A 21,440-nucleotide genomic window follows, 5' to 3' on the forward strand; every position below is an offset into this window, starting at 1 on the left:
TCCCAGATTCCCAAACTGGCTCAATGTTGTCTAAAGAAAGCATTTGTGAACTACTTAGGCATAGTTTTTACAATAAATACTAAAAATGCCTCTAAAAGTTTTACATTTAGGTCTATAAATTCAAAGGCCCTTTAAACCTTGTATTGGGATAGAATCCTTGGTGTATACCTTCTTCAATGAGCAAACACCGAGGCTTCACTCCGGAGCCCAGCATGCCAGCCAGCCGACAAATACCTCAGGAATACATCCTCACACAGAATTTGCATGCGCAGTTTCAGGTGTTTTGTAAATACTAATTAAATCCCCATAAAGATCCTGGGGAGGAGATACCTTTATATTCCTCTTCCGCACATAGTAAAGAAGCTAAGCGCAGAGACGTTTAGAAGCACGCCTCCCGTCCCACCATTATTAAGTGGCATATACTGAGAATCAAATCCATATAGTCTGGCTCCTGAGCTCATTCCTTTAAGAAATATTTTGTAGTCATTGGGTTTTTAATACTTACTTGTTGAAAATGTACTCTTTCTTTCTTCCTCGTGTTAGTTAAGGGCTTTCCCCATACCTGTGAGTGGCCTGTTGCCATTCTGGAGAGAAACTATCTAATCAGCTAACAGTCTTGTCCATGGCCATGATTCTTAAAGTCTAGGTGATGGCTAGTCAGAATTCTAACAGCACGACTAGTCAGGCTGTTTTCAGAGCAACAAAAGCTCAGTAACGTCTCAGACTTTCCCACCCCACTTGGACTCCAACAAAATACCCCTAAAAAGGAAATTATTTCCTTATTCTCGCTTTTTTTCTTCTACCAGTTTTCCCTAGAATTGGGATAAGCAGTCATAGTTAGCAGAGTTATTTCTCACAAGTGACTTAGGCAATGTTCTTCGAGTCGGGAGGGCAGTTTCACTATAACGTACATTCATTATCTCATTTGGTCCTTACACAACTGCCCAATGAGGTCACTGGAGACGCTGTTTTCATAACAGCCATTTCACAGATGAGAAAAGTGAGGCTCGACATCGCTCAGAAAGCTTTCCCAACATCACCCACATAATGAGATGCAGAAACAGAGCACGTCTGTGTCGTGTGTTAATAAAGTCTGTAAATTGTCTCATCTCGTATTTAAGCTTAATAACTTCTGGTGATATCATTGCTAAGCTCAAACACTTAAACAAATAAAAGTCAGAACGAAGGCTGCGCAAGTCTGTAGACACCCAGAACTTTTGAGAACATCCAATGATTTTCAAGTTCAGCTTCCTTTTCCCGTGAGAAAACAGAAAGCAGACTCACAGCGCCATAAGGAAAGGGCTTACAGAAGCTGCCTCTTCCACACGCAGGACTTGAACTTGCCTGCTTGCTCACCCACTGCCCTAATGCAGGGAGACCTAGGTTTCAACAAAAGACATTGCCCCTGTGGAGAAGTGTGTCCCTTCTGCTGGGTTATAAACCTTGTGCTGGAGAAATCACTCCACCAAAGAAGGAGTGAAAAGACACTTCTCGGGGATGAATAAGGCATGAGCAAGCTAGACAATGACCCCACAGGTCAGAACCAACCGCTTTCATTCACTTCCTTCGTGAAACATTTTCCATAAGAAAATTGGTTCTTATTCTCTTCTAGGTGCAGGACAATTGCAGTGAATTAAGATATAATTTAAAGATATTTTTATACACAATCTGCCCACTTCCACATGCAACCTGGCATTTCTCCAATATGAGTTGTTATTACAAGCACCGACCTTCTTTCCTGTCTCCACTTGACTAGAATTCAATCGTCTGATGTAAGCTTCTTTACTCTCCTCCCAGCCAGCCCACTTAGGATGCCTGGGTTTTCTCTCCCGGGCTCTCTTTCAGTAGAGAGGTGGTCGCCCTCATCCTTAGCATTTTCTCTATTACCTGGAGTTTCTCACCTGGGGGTTTATCTAGTCACACTGTTACACTTTTGTGTCTGGTGGAATAATTTCTTAGGAAGTTTTTTGAAACAACAGGTCAATTTCTTTTTAGAATGCCTAAGTAAAATGTAACACAATGCCTAAGTTTTTAAAAAAGCAAATAAAAAATAAATCTAGAAGGCTAAACTTTATAAGCAAAGATAGAATACATATTTAATGATTTTTTGACAATTATATTAACCCACTGTGTATATTCACAGACTGAAAGAGATTTAAAAATGGCCTGGCTCTTCTGTAGATGTTGAAGGTAGATCCTTTCCAACTAACAGCTCTCAGTGGTAGGAATAGATGGACATAGCTTTTTAACATGACAAAATTAATATGTCACATTTAAATTTTCAGTCTTTTTTTGTACGAGTTTTCTAGTAAGAAAACAGTAAAATCCTTCTCATTAGATCAAGGATGAAACAGTTATGTTCCATGTCATCAGTACTGGTGCGCATTCTTCTGAAAATGCTAGCACATACAAGAAGAGGGAAAGAAATGAAATATAAAATAACAACAGAAAGGAGGAAAATTATCATTGTCAAAAATCTTAAAAATCCACTGCAAAATTACAGCAAACCACAGCTGGATTCTTCTGGAGTATTTTAAACATGGTACACTGATGTAAACACTCTCTCCGTTTGCTGGAAGGAGTTTAATTAGGTACACTTTAGCTGAAAGATTTGGTTTCTGCTGTCAAACTAAAAATGGACATACCCTTTGGTCAGACAATTCTATTGGTAATATTATGCTCATGTACTTGCCTATATACAAAATGATGTACAAATACATTTGTTACAACTTTGCTTATTCGTTGTTTTGTTTGGTTGAAACAGTCTCAATTATGAAACCCAAGCTAACCTCAAACACATAACGGTCCTAACTTTGCTTCTGGAGCTGGGATTATAGGCATGTGTTACTGTGCCCTGCTACAGCTTTATTTGTAATTAGAAGCAAACAGCATTGAATAGGAGAATCACCAGATAAATTAAGTTTGTGCAACAAAATATAATGTCATCATTTTAAAAAGTAAGGCAGCTTTATGTAAATCAAATATGAAGCGATCATCAAAATTTAGTAGTGAATAATGGAGGTATGTAGCCAAATGAGAAAAGATGATGCCAATGTTTGTGCTTATATTCAAACACCACACATTACTATAATCCCAACACTTAGGAAGCAGAGGAAGAAGATTGGGATTTCAAGGCCATCTTGGGGTTATATAGTGAGATTCTATCTCAAAATAACAAAAGCAACTTCCAAGAGTGATCATCCTGGATTTAGAACTGAGTGACCAGGGGATTAAGAGGAAGGCTTCTTTTTTTATACAATTTCTGGTAATAATTATCAATAGCAAATGCTTTAAGTATTAAATAAGTTTTTAAAGGCACAAAATAAAGAATATAACAGATATTCCATCTTTCTAAAAAATGGAAAAGAAACCCACCTTGGATCTTGCTGGCGCATTTACTGTTTCAGAAAACGACACTCCAAGTTAAACAGCTTCCATTAAGAAAACCTTAGTGTGTTTGACCATTCTGTGGGTGGACTGGACCCATGTGGGCAGTTCTGCATCACACAGTGTGTCTGAGTTCATGAACTCCACTCAACTGGAAGAGTTTGGCTGACACTGGGATTCACAAAATGGCACCCCACTGTAGGACTAAGTATGCTCCCTTTCTGGGTCAGTAGTCCCTTGGAGTTTATTGGGGGCTGTCTTTTAGAACACAAGCATGGGCTCTACCATCCTTGAGAAGACTTAGGAATGGATCCAGGGACAGCATCACTTCTCCCTCATTCTCCAGATGCACAACACAAGAGGACTGAAAATAAACTACCTCAGCTTTGGAGGAATGGCAAGAACTGTCTGATCATATTTACTTCCCCTCCGACTTGCTGGTTTTCTCAGTTCGAATCCCTGCAGCTATCACTGTATCTTTTTGCTGCTATCCCTTTACAATTTTAATAATTATGGGCCAGAATCTCACCACTTATGACTCGTAGTAATTACCTTTCTCCAAAAGAACAAAACGACTCAATTTCTGGCCTTAGGTTAGGAAAAAAAAAAAAAAAACTAATTTCAGGAATTGAAAAGCTGCCTGACAACCATTTAAAATTCAGTTCAAATTTTCATCTGCATCAGATGAAATCTGGAGAAAAAAGGGAAAGAAAATTTAACCACCCTTTTCTTCCCCGATCTACACCAATAGAAAAACCAATAGATTTCTGTAAGAAAGTGTTTCTGGAAGGTGAAAACAGACTATAAAACAAAGACGTCAACTAACTCTTTCACTAACAGTAACGAGAGTCCAGCTCTTGCTGCCCAGCCCTGACTGCCTGTATGGCCACCAGGATTCCCACAGGCTTCCAGGGAGAGCTGATGATAGGGAATTGGGGTTTGAGGTGAGACCGTCACTTTCTGGTGTTAAGCCATTGAGTAACAGACTTCTGATGAGTCCCTTCCTTGCACGGAGGATTTCGAAGACTTCACAGACACCATTCCATGGTATCCTACTCTTTCTCCTTAGCCCACGTTTCTTCTTGACTGTGTTAATTTCTCTTCCTGCTTTGGATTGCAAGATCTCCTTTCTCATGCATAGTGAAACTTTGATAGCACCCTCTTCCCAAAACTAGGTCAGATGCTCTTGAGACATTCCTCCTTTTCTTGTACAAATACTTTTACAGAATGCTTGACTCCTCAGTCCAGAGGCGGACCCAGACAACCACAGCTCTCCTCTGAAACTATTATCCCTAGCTTGCGTTAATTAGCCCAAGAGCAGACATTACACTCAAGTGAGACAGAAGAGGTCCCCTTATTAAGGGCAAGATTGGGGTTGTTGATAACGAAGTCACGTGAATAAAGCATATGAAAAGGAAGATCCGTAAACTACTTCAAAGAGATTCAACCAATTCGGTCCTTGCACTTTTCTGTCTCTTCCTTAGATCCTGTTAGACATTGCCACGCCATTCCCATGCATACCTTTCTTTGATGAAGTATCCAGAGTCATCATCTATAATTCCTAGTCAAAAACTTAATACAATATATGTGTGTGTGTGATTGTGTGTGTGTGTGTGTGTGTGTGTGTAGGAATGGATTTATGTGTGTGTGGAGAAATAGTATAGATATTTTGATTTTTTGTTTTCCTGTGTCATTTGATACAATGATAGCTCTACAAAGACAGGAAAGTAACTTGCATTGTCTGGCATTGTGTTTGAAGCAATAAATGATTGTTGAATGTGAACGAATGAATGAATGAGTGAATGAGTGAACATTATGGAAATATAGAACATAGATAGCTCTTTGGAAAGTCCCTGGGAAAGAATGAGACATCATTTTATATGTTAGAATAATTAAGGGGATGTTGAGAATTTGGATTGGATGATGGTGAGTATTACTTTGAACTAAAATTTTTCATTAACTCAATTGAACCAATTAGACATTTAATTCACTGTCCACTGGGAAGCATCCCAAAGGCAGAAAGCAAGGTGTGTGAATCCTGTAGACCTCTGCATTACAAGACTGGCTGAGGGAGCTTACCTGCAGGAGTCAGGAAAGGTCTCTGAATTTAAGTAGGACAGAGGCAAGAGATGGTAGCTCTGTGAAGCAGTGAATATCAAAGGGTTGTGTCTTAGTTTAGATTCTGTTGTTGTGATAAGATGCCATGGCCAAAAACAACTTGTGGAGGAAAGGCTTGATTTCATCTTACAAATTTCAGGTCACACTCCATCACCAGGAAAAGTCAGGGCAAGAACTCAAGACAGGAATCTGGAGGCAGGAATTGATGTAGAGACCATGGAGGAATGCTGCTTACTAACTTGTTCCCTGTGACTCGCTCAACCTGCTTTCTTATATAACCCAGGACCACCTTGGAGGGGGTAGAAGGAAGCTGGTGAACTGGGCCCTCAAACTTCAATCACTGATCAAGAAAATGTTTTCACTTTTGCTTGCAGATAAACTGATAGAGGCATTTTCTCAGTTGAGGTTCTTCTTCCTGGATAACTATAGCTATGTCAAGTTGACAAAAAACTAACCAGGACTGGTGTAAGAGGTCCTTTTGTCTATGTGTTGCTTTATTGGTTAATGACTAAAGAAACGGCTTTGGCCTATAGTAAGGCAGAACTTAGCTAGGCAGGGAAAACTAAACTGAATGCTGGGAGAAGGAAGGTAAAGTCATGGAGAAGCCATATAGCCCTGCTGGGGATAGATGCTGTAATTTTACCCAGTAAGCCACAGCCTCGTAGCAATACAGATTAATAAAAATGGGTTAAATTAAGATGTAAGAGTTAGTGAATAAGAAACTAGAGTTAATGGCCCAAGCAATGGTTTTATTAATACAGATTCTGTGTGATTATTTCGATGCTGTGCAGATGGGAACAAACAAGTGGCCTCTTATAACAAATTGGTGCCCAACATGGTTGACTAAAATCCACTTACAACCTGAGAGAGTTTGGGAAGAAATTCTAGGCAAACAAACAAACAAAAAACAGAATTAAGTACAACTTAGCACCATAGCTCCTTTAAGAGAAGTTTTTCTGATTCAGCAGTGGCAGAAAAAAAGCTGCAAAGTTTTGAAACAGTGGCTTCCTGGGCCATGCTGCCAGCATGAACTCTGGCCCTTTTAGGAGGCCAAGCATTTAATGGGGTTTGTGGACAGTGTGCTGCAAGTTACTTGGTTGCAGCATGGGCCAACTAGTTATCAGAGTTGAGGTGGTGTGGCTCCCATCCAGCAGTCTCAGGCAGTAAAGAACTTCTGCCACGTTGGACTGGGCAGGGCAAGCAGGCAGGGCTGCATTTGTCCTAGCAATGCTTCCACTTATGTTTTAAGGAAGCATTTAGCATTTTAAGAAGTACTCCTGGTCGGAAAAGGATTACACATATACAGTAAAGACAAATTCAGATGGGAAAGACCTCTAAATGGGTCACAGTGTTGGATAAATGTACATAGGCTTGAGGGAGAGAGAGAGGAAAACAAAACTAGAGAGTTATAAAAAGAAGTAAATGGTTTTCAAAAATAAAGTCTTTCAAGAGGCAGAGTAAACTTGTAAAAAAAAATAATTGGAGTAAAGAAAAAGAATCCATGTAAATATAGAATATACACAAAGAGTCTGGATTATGTATATTGTTGTGTTTTCTCTGAATGTTTTGACTGTGAAGGAGCTAAGTACAGAGAGACATTTCATTGTACAGACTGTTAAACTAAACCAACATATATACTCTAAAGGTATCTTGACTTCAAAATTTGGGTCTATGAATAAGTTGCTTTGAAAAAGAGGTTCTTCTTTTGTTTCCACAGAGGATAAGAGCCTGTGGAATACTTCCAGACTAATGTGGTTTGATGGACCAAGATCCCTCCAAAAGGAACACCCACAAAAATTCTTCACCCAACAAAAAGCAGGAAGCAATTTGGAGAGAACTATGCCCAAATTCCCTAAATGATTGTTTATAAGTGTTTGTTTACATTTAAAGGGAGATATACTATAGAGATGAATCATTTGCATTGATATGAGTCTTGGTTTGTTTATACAAATTTTGGGTCAGTTTTGTTGTATGTATATTTCTGTTCTTGATTAAAATATTGTGTTTGTAAAGCTCATTTAAAAATGTAATGTATAATTAAGAAATATAGGTTAATAGATAGTCATCTATAATAGTCAAGCTTATAGTCATGTTAGTTAGGTTTTCTAGATATATTTCATTTAGATAGGTATTCTTCAAATATTTCAGAGACCTTCAGAATTTGGTAATTAAAATGTTTTAATAACTCAGGACTTTTTTAACAATGAGACACATCTGCTCCTGGGAGCACCAATCTACTTCAAGAAGAAGATGGGCACCAAAGAGGCTCCTCATGGAGTTTGCTAGCCATTTGGGCAAGAAACTGTTCTTGCCTAAACTGCTTGATGTTTTGCTGTATGAACTGGACATGCAGGACCCACAGAGAAATGACTGCTGAACTTGCTTAAAGATGAGATGATTCTTTGGTATTCTTGCTTCATGAAAGAGTCTGCCAGACATTCTGAAGGACACAGAAAAAAGTGACTGACAAACTGCTAATATATGTGGAACTGTCTTTGAAATTTCCTGCTTTGTGGAAAAGTCTACTAGATACTATGAACCTGTAGGCTGAAGATGGATGCCCCAATAGTATAGAAGAACTTTGGATGACTATCTAGGCAGCAAGATTTCTCTGTCAATTCTAGACTTTTGGAAGTTGCTTATAATGCACTTCTTGTTTACTTAGGTAATATTATATCCTTCTAAAGTCTTTAACAATGTTGAAGAATATATAGTTATGTTAGAAGATAAAGTAGATATAAATTTTATAACTAATTCTTGTTTGATTTCTCTTTTGTTATATGTGATTTAACTATGTTTAAGTTAAAACCTTCCTTTTTTATTTAAACAGAAAAGGGGAAATGGTGTGGGAGGTCCTTCTGTCTATGTGTTGTTTTTATTGGTTAATGAATAAAGAAACTGTTTTGGCCTATAGCAAGGCAGAACTTAGTTAGGCAGGGGAAAATTAAACTGAATGCTGGGAGAAAGAAGGCAAAGTCAGGAAGAAGCCATGTAGCCCGCTGGGGACAAACACTGGAATTTTACCAGGTAAGCCACAGCCTTGTGGCAATACACAGATTAATAGAAATGGGTTAAATTAAGATATAAGAGTTAGCCAATAAGAATCTAGAGCTAATAGGCCAAGCAGTGACTTAATTAATACAGATTCTGTTTGATTATTTTGGGGTTGAGCAGCCAGGAACAAACAAGCAGCTTCTTACAACACAGGACAAGTTGTGACTGACCCCAGAAGCAATGAAAGGGCAGCCAGAATGTTCTCTGGTCCCTGATGGTTCCAATGTGTGGTGGCCAGAGCAGCTATGACAGCCACATGTAGCAAGTATGTTGGAGTAAGGGGGGATAAGAAAAATGCCATTTCCTCCCTGGACCAATCCCATACACTAGAAAAACGAGGAAAAAAAATGGCCAGTGGGTTGAAATTTTGGCATCCAAATTGGTTCTAAAGCTGCAGAGCTCCCAAGAATGCCTTTTTTCGCCAGTCCTAGCCCTTCCCCGGTTGGCACCACAAGGGTTATTATACTCTTCTACCTGCAAATGGAGGTATTTTAGTAAAAAGCAGGCTCCCTCAGAACATGGACTTTTAATTTATCAATAAATGTATTTATTTGTAACTTCGTTTTTGGTAGAAAATGAACTTGCTAGATTACTTGGTTTGCTGTGTGAAATCTGAGTTTCAGAACGGGGCTTTGCCATTCTGAACATTAGCTACCTGTTTTCTAATTGTCCTGAAAGGTGCAGTAACTTCGCCTTCAAAGATGTCTCAATAATGGCCCAATTCTGGATGCAAGCCATTTCTGGACTAAGGAATGATATCCAACTAAGAGTCAAGGGCAAAAGCCTGAGTTCCCAGCAGTCCCAGGCCAGCGGGCCTCAGGCCTGGTGACTCATCTCATTCTTCTTAAGGAAGGTTTCAGTTCTGTGAGTCTCAGCTTGCCCAGTCCTGTCAGGAAACTGCTCTGCCAAGGTACAGGTGTCTGTGTAGAGGTGAGGTATTTTTGTTTAGTTTTTGTGGGCCCAAAGCCACTAAATTTGTTTTGTAATGATTTTATTCAAGATTTCTTTTCAGAAAGACAGTCATATCTTTAATTTTTTTTGAGCAGCTCTTTAATTTAATTATCTGGAGAGAAATTTTTCAGCCTACTGGTTAAGCTCTTTTAGACTCTAATCAGGCTGGCTTGTACTCCATTGTCCTGTTAATCAGGGTGTGACCAGTTCCTCAGCCTCTCCATGCTTCATGTTCCTACTCTACAGAGATGGCGATAACAAAAACTTGATTAAAAACTGAGAAGAGCACAGTAAGCAATCGATATTTTATCACTGTCCCATCATATAGCATAATTGCACAGTGTAAATTCGGATTTCCTGCTACTGCAGATTTTCGCCATTGCTATACACATGTACAGTGTTCCCACTGCCATGGTACATGCTCCCTGCACCTGCTTTTGCTCAAGGATGGTCATGGGAACGCTCTGGAAGAACACCATGCAGTATCCATCCCTCAGTTATGAAAGCATGCCCAGCTCCCCCTCGTCTGCAAAACCTCAAACTCCTGTATATGAAGAGATGGCCACACTGTGAGATCACAAACTCTCTGGGTGACAGTTCTGGGGAAGTCAGCCCTGAAACTCTCCCTCTGCCCTTCTTTGCTTGAACTCACGACTGGCTGAGACACGTCTTGGCTGCTAGTGTCCTCTCTGTTAGTTTCCAGTGATTTCTGGATCTCTGTCTACACTGCTGATCTCCGCAATTGTGAGATACATGAAAGGATGTATTGTTTTACCCTAAATTTGGAGCATTCTTCTGTAGAACTCTGAAGAACATTTGGGAACGAATGAATGTGGGCAATAATGAAATTAAGGGGAAATTTTCAGCATATCACATCATCGGAACAAATCTTTATCTGTGTGCACACTGCCCAGTCCGTGTGTGTTTGGTAGTAACTGCAGCTTGTTTTCCGTCTATGCCAAATGGTCTGTGTTAATCTGAGAGCCCCGAAGCACACGGAGTCACATGACCTGAGAGGCCTCTAGGGGAAGCGCACCAGCTCCTGCCTTGGATTCCTCATACTTCTCTGCTCCAGAGAACCGAGCGGAAATGAAAGAACTTGGTTTAAACAGACTCTTATCGCGCTCAATCGCTCAGTCTTATCAGACCAACCACGAAGAGAAATTCCTGAAATCAGAGAGCTACAAGAGTCCTAGCCTGTTCATTAATAGTCTGACTTTCAAATGTAAACACACAGACCTTGCTGCCATGACAGTAAGAAGATAAACAATGGCCATGGAGAAACACACGGAGAAACTGAGGCTGAATAAATTACAGCACGCTCTCTGTGATGGAAGACTGCGTGCCTGTTACCCCGCAGTGAGAATTCTCTAGTGTCTCGTCCTTCCTTTCAATGTAGAATTAAACGTGAGGATGGACAGCAGAGCACCTAACGGTCTACCCTTGGCAATACCGTTCACAGGAAACCCCTATGTTGAACTGGGTGTTTGCCTCCTAACAGGCACACTCTCTCAAGCTGAGGTTGACTCACTAAGGTATCCTGGTTGTTGTCATGGTCACGTGGTCTTGGGGAACAGCCTTCTGACATTGCCCTTAGGGTGCTCGCGATCATTATACTAAAAATTCAAATGACTCTCTCAGAGCTATGTTCTTGGGAGGAAAAATATTTGCTAATGAGCTTTCTTTAATTAGGCTACAGAGGCCATGGAATGTATTAGTTTTCCTTTGTGTGCAGCTGTGGTCCGTGCATGCGATAAGAACATTCTAATGTTCTAGCATCAACAGGAGCGTAGAATCTCAAGGTGCAGTTCTCCACCTTGAGTGAGCGCAGCCATCCTGCAGCAGACTTGGGAAGATTAGATCAGGCTCTACGGTAGGAACATTTCCATGGGAGGATTTTCTTTTTCCTTCTCTACTTCTCCCCTTTTTAGTGCTAAGAGATCTTCACTAAGATGTCAGGTAAAACACAGGCAGGCCAGTGCTTTTCCCACACCAGCCAAAGACGTTTCCTATCTGAAATGTAAATGTCTAGCAACACCCTCCCTTCACTTTCAGTCATAATTCCAAGGTGCGATAATCTGTGCCAACATTTTAAAAAATGACTAGCTTCCTGTTTACCTTGAACAAGGACAAAGCAAGAAACTACAAATGAACAGTCAACAATTTATCAGACTAAGATTTTAAAAGAAAAATGCACAAAATTATTTATCCACTGACTACTAACAGAAGCCGAGCGGTGCAGAGGGAAAGCCGAGCGTTTACTCACAGAAGCACGTGTTTTCCTTGTTCTCTTGTTTTCGTGCTGTACCAAGTGATTGCAAATCCAGCTCCCCACATCTTAGCCACTCAGCCGGGCCTCTTCAAGTGTACCACGCATAAGGTTTTAATTTATGAGGGCTCATTTATATTTCTTGGCTGGAGCCTCACAAAAGACTACATTGGAAATCCAGTGGAAATGCCTGCATGTCGTGGGGAAGTTTTGTCACTTAGTACACACCATTTCCAGTTGCACAGCGTCAACAGAACTAACTGAGGAGGAGAAGGCCTGGGGGACTTCAGAGTTGGCTCTTTCCAAGATGGAGGAGTACACGCGGCAAAAATCTCACTTGATAGCATCCTCTTTGAATGCCAAGAAAATTGAAGTAATTAAGGATTTATTTGTTGGTGAAAATTCAGTGTTATTTTGTTCCTTAATACTTCCTATCTCTATCTTAAAATGTCCTGTGATACTTGTGTGAAAGGGTTCACACTCAGGCTTAAGGGACAAACCCAGCTAAACGGACTCTTTTTTGTATTTAAAATGTAAATGCTAATAAACCACAGCTCACTTAGATGATAAGGTGGTTTAAGAGCTTACTATGACTCAGCTATGAGGACTCTGTGAGGTGAAAGTTATGACAATCTCCTTTGTTATATCTTGCTTTTATTAATGGGTGTCAGTGCGATATTTCAATGCATGTAGTGTGGACTAACTGATCAAATCCAGACATCTTTTCCTGCCTTCCCACTCACTTCCTAACCTCAATAACCCCTATTCTACACTTAGGTAAAGGGTTTTTGTTTGTTTGTGTAGTTAGTGAATTTTAACTTCCACATATAAAAAGGAGCATACTATACCTAAAAATCTCTTTTGCTAAGTTGTTTTAAAGAAAACTGTGCGTGTGTTTGTGTCTAAAGAAAGGACTTTTCCAAGAGAGTTATAAACTGAAGTTCTGAGCATAAGTGGATGCAAGAAGCATCATCCATGCTAAAAACGTATTTGCGTAAAGATGAAAACAGAAGAGACAGTTGTTTCTAGAAATGCTGCAGATTTTTTTTGGGGGGGTGGGTAAGGAGATGGACCAGTTAGTAAAGGCTTGCCTTGCAAACATGATGTCTATAGTTTGGATCCTTGATAACACACACACACACACACACACACACACACACACACACAATGGCTTAGTGGCATTCTCTGGAACTCTCTATCCATCCAGTCCAAATGTGTCATTGTGCTCTGGGTAGAGTGGGAGGTCCTGCCTCAAAAAGGTAAGGGGGGCAGTGATGAAGGAGGCTAGCTGGCGTCTACATCTGCCTCCACCTGTGTGTGCATAAGGGTACTCATACGTACACAGGCACAACTCGTTGAAAACACTCGCTCTCAGAGAACAGATGTGTTTTAGTAGATAATTATTAGCGTATGTCGCTGGGTGTAATGGCACATGCCTGTTATCCCAATACTTAGAAGACTGAAACAGGTGGATTGTAAGTTTCAGGTCAACCTGGGTTATAAAGAAAAATCTCAAAATAAAACAACAACAAAAGGTAAAGGGGGATTATGCAGAACTTTCTGGGGTTGGCAATCAATAGGAAAAGTTTGAAATCTCTAGTAAAATGTTAAGTACTCTAAACCAAGTCTATCTCTTGAAAGACAGCAGAGGGGACTCCTCTTTGCTGCTACCCCAGAGAGGGGAGAATATACAGTGAATTCCTTGACCACTGTTGACCCCTCAAACAATCAGCATGCTTACCTGGGGCTCCAAAGCAAGGTGGAGCAAGTTTTCTCTTTCTCCTGACACATCTGTGCGATCCAGAAGTAAGAGTCCAAGTATTGTGATACAGTGTGATATAGCTTCACAATGCATAGACCATCCCAGCTGTACTCAGTCTGCATTCTGGGGACCATTAGTGCAAGCAGAACATTGATGTGATCTCTCTCTCTCTCTCTCTCTCTCTCTCTCTCTCTCTCTCTGTGTGTGTGTGTGTGTGTGTGTGTAAAATAATGCTGGATAGGACAGAGGTTAAAGTGAGATTTATTATTTACTTTAGCACTTCTCATAGACTTTAGACTATCATAAATCTCCAATAAGAACATAGAGTATGTTTTTTTTTTATAAATTTCTTTGAACAAACTTATTTTACAGAACACCCCTAGGGAAGATCATGCATTGCACAGAAGACAGTTTGGAAAATCTGGCCCAACTCAACAGCGAATCTCAGTGTTTCACCTACACGAGTATCCTGCTACAGGAAGCTACATTAAAGACCAAGGGGCCACCATGATCTTCACCTACAAACTGTGTTTTCTTCTGTGATTTTTTTTTTGGAAGTGGGTATGCTTACAGACTGCACTCGGTGGTCAGACTCAAGGCCTACCCTGATATGTACTGTCACTGAGAAATTAGTATTGTTTAGTACCAAGAGACTTAGATTCACCTGTTAATGTAGGGCTAATAATCAATATCCAAAACAAAATACATTTCAAACAACACAATGCGGGTGAACCAATGCCAAGAAAGTATCCGAGGTATAGTCTCAGAAGAACATCGTAGTAATCCATTTCTGTTATTCAACAGAGGCTATCTAAGCCTGTCATCTGAAAGCAACAACAAACCAAATTCCTTCCCAGTGGGTCCCTCTGGCTGCACCTGAAGCGTCTACCTAGCTGCCTGAGTGCCTATAGGAAACCATGTAACTGAAACAGATCTCAATCCCTCATTTCTCACCGTCCACACTCAACTGGTGTGAGCAGTTTGTGAATCTTCACACTTTTAAAGAAAAATCTGCTCAAAGGAGATCTTTGAAATAAGAAAAAAATGTAGCCGATTCTGTTGCCTGACTACATAATACTAAGAAGAAATCAGGTTATGTTTATTAGTTTATGTTGGAGTAGTTGAAATGTTTTATTACTAAGGCCATAACGTTTCATACTAATTATTTTTAATCCGTGAATCTCAAAACTTTCCCCGTCCCCAGAAAATAGTGTTTGAAATGCAGCGCTCAAATTTCTCTTCTAATATTTTTTCCTTTCTCCACTGCCTGCATCACCATCTCAGTGGTCTTTCCCTCTAATGAGTTGGTGCTGGTGGCCATGGTGCGCCGTGCACTGATTGCTTTCTTTTTAAAACTGATTTTTATTTTTTAAACATTAGTAGCAACTTCTGTGTTATGAGTGCTTAGTATGTAAAACGTTGTATTGATACAAGAAATAAACAGGAAATCTGCTTTAGAGGACTTAAACACTGAAAGGCAACTCTTAGAAAATGATCTTTTTTCAAATTTCGCATAGTCTTTTCTATGTGATCTCTTTAAAGAAAGAATCTACTAAAAAACCGACTTTAAAAACAATAACAGGAATGAAAGTTAACTTGAAAGACTGTGGAAACTGATGAAATCCAAGTCAGATAATCCATTAACCTGAAGCCGACACATCCCTTAAATCTGGACCTAGTGTTGTGAATTGTAAACTGGAGAAAAACTTAGTTCCTGGATGATATCTTTGGTCGGATGGCAGCTTCAGGGTCCCTGACATGATAAGAATGACCTGTGTTCCTGTAGGTGAAAACCCTGACTGTCATTCTCAGCCTCCTTCCTAATCTCATCGCTAGGTGGGAGATGAAAGTTCGGGAATTTCATTAGAGCAACTTTGAAAACAGAGCTGTCTCTTATTCTGTGAAACAGACCAAGCCCTCTGTACTATTTCGTGCTCTGCCCTATTTCTTTGAAGAGAAAGAGAGACTGTGGGGTCAAAGTGATGGTAAAGGCTTAATTTATGTGATGCTTCTCAGGAGCTAATACATTTTAATAACTTCACGTCCCACCTAGCACCGTCAGCTCAATAATTTTGAGGATGAAACACAAGACAGGTGCATCTTTATAACCGATGTCTAAGAGGAGGGAGATGGCTCAGTGAAGATGCTATGCCTGGGGTACTGCGAGGAAAGATGGGTAGGCAGCATAGAGAAAGGTTAGGGAGCCAGGACCTGGGAGTCTGGACCAGAAAGCTAGAGGAAGATAAAATGAGCAATGAACATGAGTGTTCAGAAGAGGACTTTTCCGCCCACCTCATTCTCACCATCAAAATGTGACACATGGTTACGTTCAACACTTCTGTCCCCAAATACCTGTGACCTGACTATGTATTTAGTACCTGCTGCTCTTTAAAAAAAAATGCTAGGAACTTAAAGAAATTCTTTTTTCTCTTCAAAAATACTTTAAATCATGCCAGGCACAGTGGTGTGTACCTGTGGTCATGCTACCCAGAAGTCTGAGGCATGGGGATAGTTTCGCACGGGCTTCCATGCAAAGACTCAAAATAAACGTTAAAGTGAACACGAAGGTTTCTATGAACATATCTATGAGAAAAAATAGGTGCCACTCTAATTTCATAGAGAAAGGTATGTCTGCAGCTTCCCTCAGACACCACATGGTGACAAACCTCGCAGAGGGTGCAGACAAGTCCCATCTTGAGCGCTGATCTGTAGGTATGGAGGAATGTTGATGTTTCTTCAGGACAGCTTTGCACCCTGTTCCCTGTTTCAGTCACCCAGGAACCACTTCCTGTTTCTGGGGGAGGGGGGGCCACCTGCCATAGCGCCCTATTGTTTGAACACTTTGGCCCCTGCTATTTTGCGTGAGTTAAAGAGCCCTTTCTTTCCCTTCATGCCCAGGGCGTGCACACTCTCTGATCCTGCCCTTCAGAAACTTAAGCTGTTCTAGGCTTCTGTCTTTCGCATTTGACATCTGTCTCTCAGTAGGACCCTCCCACTCCTTGTGGCCTGTGTTAGTTGCCCATTTGTTTCCCTTGTGCCCTTTTGATCGCTGGTGTACATTGTCATTGTCACTGGTTTGTATTCCTGTGTCCACTATACTGTGCCCTGCTTTAAGGATGCGCCAGGTCTTCGTCTGTGTCCCTTACCTCCGGCGACAGTGCTCAGTGTATAATGGATGTCTGGTAAGTATCTACTGAACAAATGAATATATAAAACGATAGAAAATAATTGGGAAACAGTCTCTCCAGATAAGGCTCATCAAAGAGAGAAAAATCTCAATAGAATTAGTAAAATGCAATGGTACTTTATTGAAAATCTGAGCCACGTAAATTCCTTAAAATAATCAAGAAAAAAAAGTGTGTGTATCTACTGAGACAGATTCTCTCTCTCTCTCTCTCTCTCTCTCTCTCTCTCTCTCTCTCTCTCTCTCTCATTGTGGGAGCCTGGTTGGCCCTTTGCTTTCAGACTAGATTTGGTTGTGTTTCATATTCAAACGAATACCTTCAGCTGTGAGCACCTCAGCTGGGGACTTAAATACCAGACTCAGCAGTGTCCCGAGTTCAAAAGGGGCCCCCTAAGGGTCCGGGATTGCTCCTCTGTCTGGGTGTACCCTGGGTCTGACGCTGGGGCACCCAAGGCTTCGGTTCTCAGGTTCTCAACCGCTTTCCTCTAACATTTAATGGGTAGCTAGCTCTCCTTTGCTTGTTTCTGATCCCATTAAAAAGGAGGGGTGAAGTACGACTGCCCGAAGTACACTACTAATAGAAGGCGCATCTGAGCTCACATTTTGCATCCCACCAAACTTTGGTTCTGTTGTTTTCTTTCGACAGTGATCCAGGGAAATGGCGCGTCCAAGAGCCCGCCGAGCCCAGCCTGCCAGCTCCACGGTTTATTGGAGTCATAGGAAACCCGATTCTCAAGTCAGGGGCACGCATTCAGAACCAGGCCTCAAAGTAGCTGTCTGTGCCTAGAGTCAAGGTTAGGATTTTTCACACATTCAAGTTGATTTAAAAAAAAAAAAAAAAAGGCCGAGGCGGGGTAGATCTCGCTGCCGGGCGACTCCTATTCATTATCTCCAGCAGCATATGGGACCATTCTCTTACTTGTCCTCGCTCTTTCTTCCTCGCAAGCAAAAGCAACCAAGCCCGTCCCGGTTCATAGCTACTCTTTGTGCCTGAGCGGTGCCTCTGCCACCACCACCTCCAGCACCACCACCACTTCCTCCTCCTCCCGCCAGCAGCCGGTTCCAGCCGAAGCTGGGAGGGAAAGGGCTTCCTTTTACGCTCGGCAGCGGGTGCCGCGATTGGGCGACGGTCCCTGAGCCTCTAGCTCCGTGTCGGTTTCAAGGCTCCTCCCTCTCGGTGAAAGACAGACTGCGGGGCGCCTGGAAACCGGTTGGAGGGCGCGCGAGGGAGAGGAGAGGCAGCGAGTTGAGGGATTGACACAAATGGTCAGGCGGCGGCCGAGGAGGAGGAGGCGGAGGCGCAGGGGGGACCCGAGGCGGCGGCGAGGCTGCCGAGAGTTGCCCGCTCCTCTCCCAGGCTGCGGCCACTAGCGCGGTGCCGCGGGCCGAGAGCCACCAGCCCGCCGCGGGCCGGGAAGGAGGGACGCGACCCCGGATCGCCGGGACCACTCGCGTTCGTTCTCCCTGCCGCCCGCGCTACATGAACCGCAAGTTTCTGCGGCGGCGGCGGCGGCTGCGGGACTCCGAGCAGGATCTGGGCGAGCGGGTGGAGCGCGACCGCAGCCCGACGGAGGGCACAAGCGGGAACCAGCTCTCCCCGAAGACACTGGGAGCCGCCACCCGCCGCGCCGCTGCCTGCCCCAGCCGACCGGCGCCGAGGAGGGAGCCCAAAAAGTATGGCTGAGGAGGCGGCGCCTAGCGAGTCCCCGGCCTCGGGCCGGCCGAGCTGGGAACTTTGTGCCGGGGCTCTCCGGGACCAGCGGGAGGCGGTGGGGCGCGGGGAAGCGACCTGCCACCGCCATCCCCGGGCTGACCCTCGGCGCTGGGCGAGCGGGCTGCTGCTGCTGCTTTGGCTGCTGGAGGCTCCGCTGCTGTTGGGGGTCCGAGCTCAGGCGGCGGGCCAGGTACCCGGGCCGGGCCAGCAAGCCCCGCCGCCGCCCCAGCAGCAGCAGGGCGGGCAGCAGTACAACGGCGAACGGGGCATCTCCATCCCGGACCACGGCTACTGCCAGCCCATATCCATTCCGCTGTGCACGGACATCGCCTACAACCAGACCATCATGCCCAACCTGCTGGGCCACACGAACCAGGAGGACGCGGGCCTGGAGGTGCATCAGTTCTACCCGCTGGTGAAGGTGCAGTGCTCCGCCGAGCTCAAGTTCTTCCTGTGCTCCATGTATGCGCCAGTGTGCACGGTGCTGGAGCAGGCGCTGCCGCCCTGCCGCTCCCTCTGCGAGCGCGCGCGCCAGGGCTGCGAGGCGCTCATGAACAAGTTCGGCTTCCAGTGGCCCGACACGCTCAAGTGTGAGAAGTTCCCGGTGCACGGCGCTGGAGAGTTGTGCGTGGGCCAGAACACGTCCGACAAAGGTACCCCGACTCCCTCCTTGCTGCCGGAGTTCTGGACCAGCAATCCGCAACACGGCGGCGGCGGTTACCGAGGTGGCTACCCGGGGGGCGCCGGCACGGTAGAGCGGGGCAAGTTCTCCTGCCCGCGCGCCCTCAGGGTACCCTCCTACCTCAACTATCACTTTCTGGGGGAGAAGGACTGCGGCGCACCCTGCGAACCCACCAAGGTCTATGGGCTCATGTACTTCGGGCCGGAGGAGCTGCGCTTCTCGCGCACCTGGATTGGCATCTGGTCGGTGCTATGCTGCGCCTCCACGCTCTTCACAGTGCTCACGTACCTAGTGGACATGCGGCGCTTCAGCTACCCGGAACGGCCCATCATTTTCTTGTCCGGCTGTTACACAGCGGTGGCCGTGGCCTACATCGCTGGCTTTCTGCTGGAGGACCGGGTGGTGTGTAACGACAAGTTTGCCGAGGACGGGGCGCGCACGGTCGCGCAGGGCACTAAGAAGGAGGGCTGCACCATCCTCTTTATGATGCTTTACTTCTTCAGCATGGCCAGCTCCATCTGGTGGGTGATCCTGTCCCTCACCTGGTTCCTGGCAGCCGGCATGAAGTGGGGCCACGAAGCCATCGAGGCCAACTCTCAATATTTTCACCTAGCCGCCTGGGCTGTACCAGCCATCAAAACTATAACCATCCTGGCGTTGGGCCAGGTGGACGGCGATGTACTGAGCGGAGTGTGTTTTGTGGGGCTTAACAACGTGGATGCGCTGCGGGGCTTTGTGCTGGCGCCGCTCTTCGTATACCTGTTCATCGGCACATCTTTCCTGCTGGCCGGTTTCGTGTCACTCTTCCGCATCCGCACCATCATGAAGCATGACGGCACCAAGACCGAGAAGCTGGAGAAGCTCATGGTGCGCATCGGAGTCTTCAGCGTGCTCTACACGGTGCCGGCCACCATCGTCATTGCCTGCTACTTCTATGAGCAGGCCTTCCGGGACCAGTGGGAGCGCAGCTGGGTGGCCCAGAGCTGCAAGAGTTATGCCATCCCCTGCCCTCACCTCCAGGGGGGTGGAGGCGTCCCACCACACCCGCCCATGAGCCCCGACTTTACAGTCTTCATGATCAAGTATCTCATGACGCTGATCGTGGGCATCACATCTGGCTTCTGGATCTGGTCTGGCAAGACACTGAACTCTTGGAGGAAGTTCTACACTAGGCTGACCAACAGCAAACAGGGGGAGACTACCGTCTGAGACCTGAACTATGCCTTCTTTCCCAGGTCTTGGACAGATTCTGCCCTTGTCTGAAAGCTGGCCCCAAGGAATTTCTGCCAAGCCTGGCCATGCCAGGCTTCTTCGCTAGACACTCAACTTTTTTTTTTGCAGGCTCCTACCAACAAACAACAGAGCTCCTGCAAAAACTTCCATCCCTGGGGTAAAGGAGAGAGGGCCCAACTGCCAGAGGGGTGTGTGTGTGTGTGTGTGTGTGTGTGTGTGTGTGTGGACCCATCTCTCCAGTCTTAGCTCTGATGCTTGGACTGTATGCTTTTATGATTGTAAATAGCCCGTGTAAGATTTTTGTAAGTATATTTGTATTTAAAGACTACCGAACACGCGATTTTCCTTTCTTTATAAATGTTTAATTATTTAGGGAGCTTTAAGTATTTGAAGCTTTTCTCACTTGCCTTTTTCTGAAGACTACAGAGGAGGTACAAGGGAGCACACTTGCTGAGTACCCGGCCCTTGTGCCCACCGCAGTTGTGGGAGCGCTGGCCTGGCTCTCAATGGCACTGAGGGCTGGGACAGGGTGCCTCTCGAGGGTCATTTTCCATCTCTGCTTCCTTCAACTTCTCTCTCCCCTCCTTGCTTTCAGTAGAAACTCAAGGTGCAGAACTTCACAAAGTTTCCCCATCTGGAGGTGGGTCCCGCCCATTCTAGTTCCGCCCCCATTTAGAGGCACAGTGTAGAGCCTTGCCCCTGTGACTTCCCATGCTGGTTGTTGAGAGCCACCTTCCAGTTTCATAGAGGCCCACTGGGTGGTCACTGCCTGTTGACCCAGCCTCCCTCTTCCCTGCTGTCCCTCGCCTGGATGTTCCCTCCTCCCACCTAAACTGGTCAGAGAGTAAGTGTGATAACTAATGCCTAACTTCGGAAAGTCTGACTTTTTATGGGTGATCTCATTTTCCTCTTTAGTGTAAGAACCTGCTATGGGTTTGGCCATCATTTTGGAAAGACGTGGCTAGTGATTGTGGAAGAGCAGCAAGCTTTGTATGGGTTGGAAGAAACTGAAGAGGGAGATTATAAATTGTTAGTTCTAATTGCATTTTGATGGTTGAGAACCTGCTCCCGCCCTTCCCTCCCCCC

At 44.3% G+C, this 21,440-nt stretch overlaps 1 protein-coding gene across 1 annotated transcript; it reads left to right on the forward strand.

Annotated features, from left to right (window-relative positions):
* The first annotated feature begins 18,317 nt into the window (after positions 1 to 18,317).
* On the forward strand, positions 18,318 to 21,434 carry Fzd1 (frizzled class receptor 1). The gene has a single exon (XM_005358309.3). The coding sequence runs from the start codon at positions 18,402 to 18,404 to the stop codon at positions 20,328 to 20,330; it is 1,929 nt and encodes a 642-aa protein (XP_005358366.1). The 5' UTR covers positions 18,318 to 18,401; the 3' UTR covers positions 20,331 to 21,434.
* Positions 21,435 to 21,440: the final 6 nt, after the last annotated feature.

The sequence above is a fragment of the Microtus ochrogaster genome, chromosome 26, assembly GCF_000317375.1.
Source record: "Microtus ochrogaster isolate Prairie Vole_2 chromosome 26, MicOch1.0, whole genome shotgun sequence".
In the NCBI taxonomy this organism is placed as follows: domain Eukaryota; kingdom Metazoa; phylum Chordata; class Mammalia; order Rodentia; family Cricetidae; genus Microtus; species Microtus ochrogaster.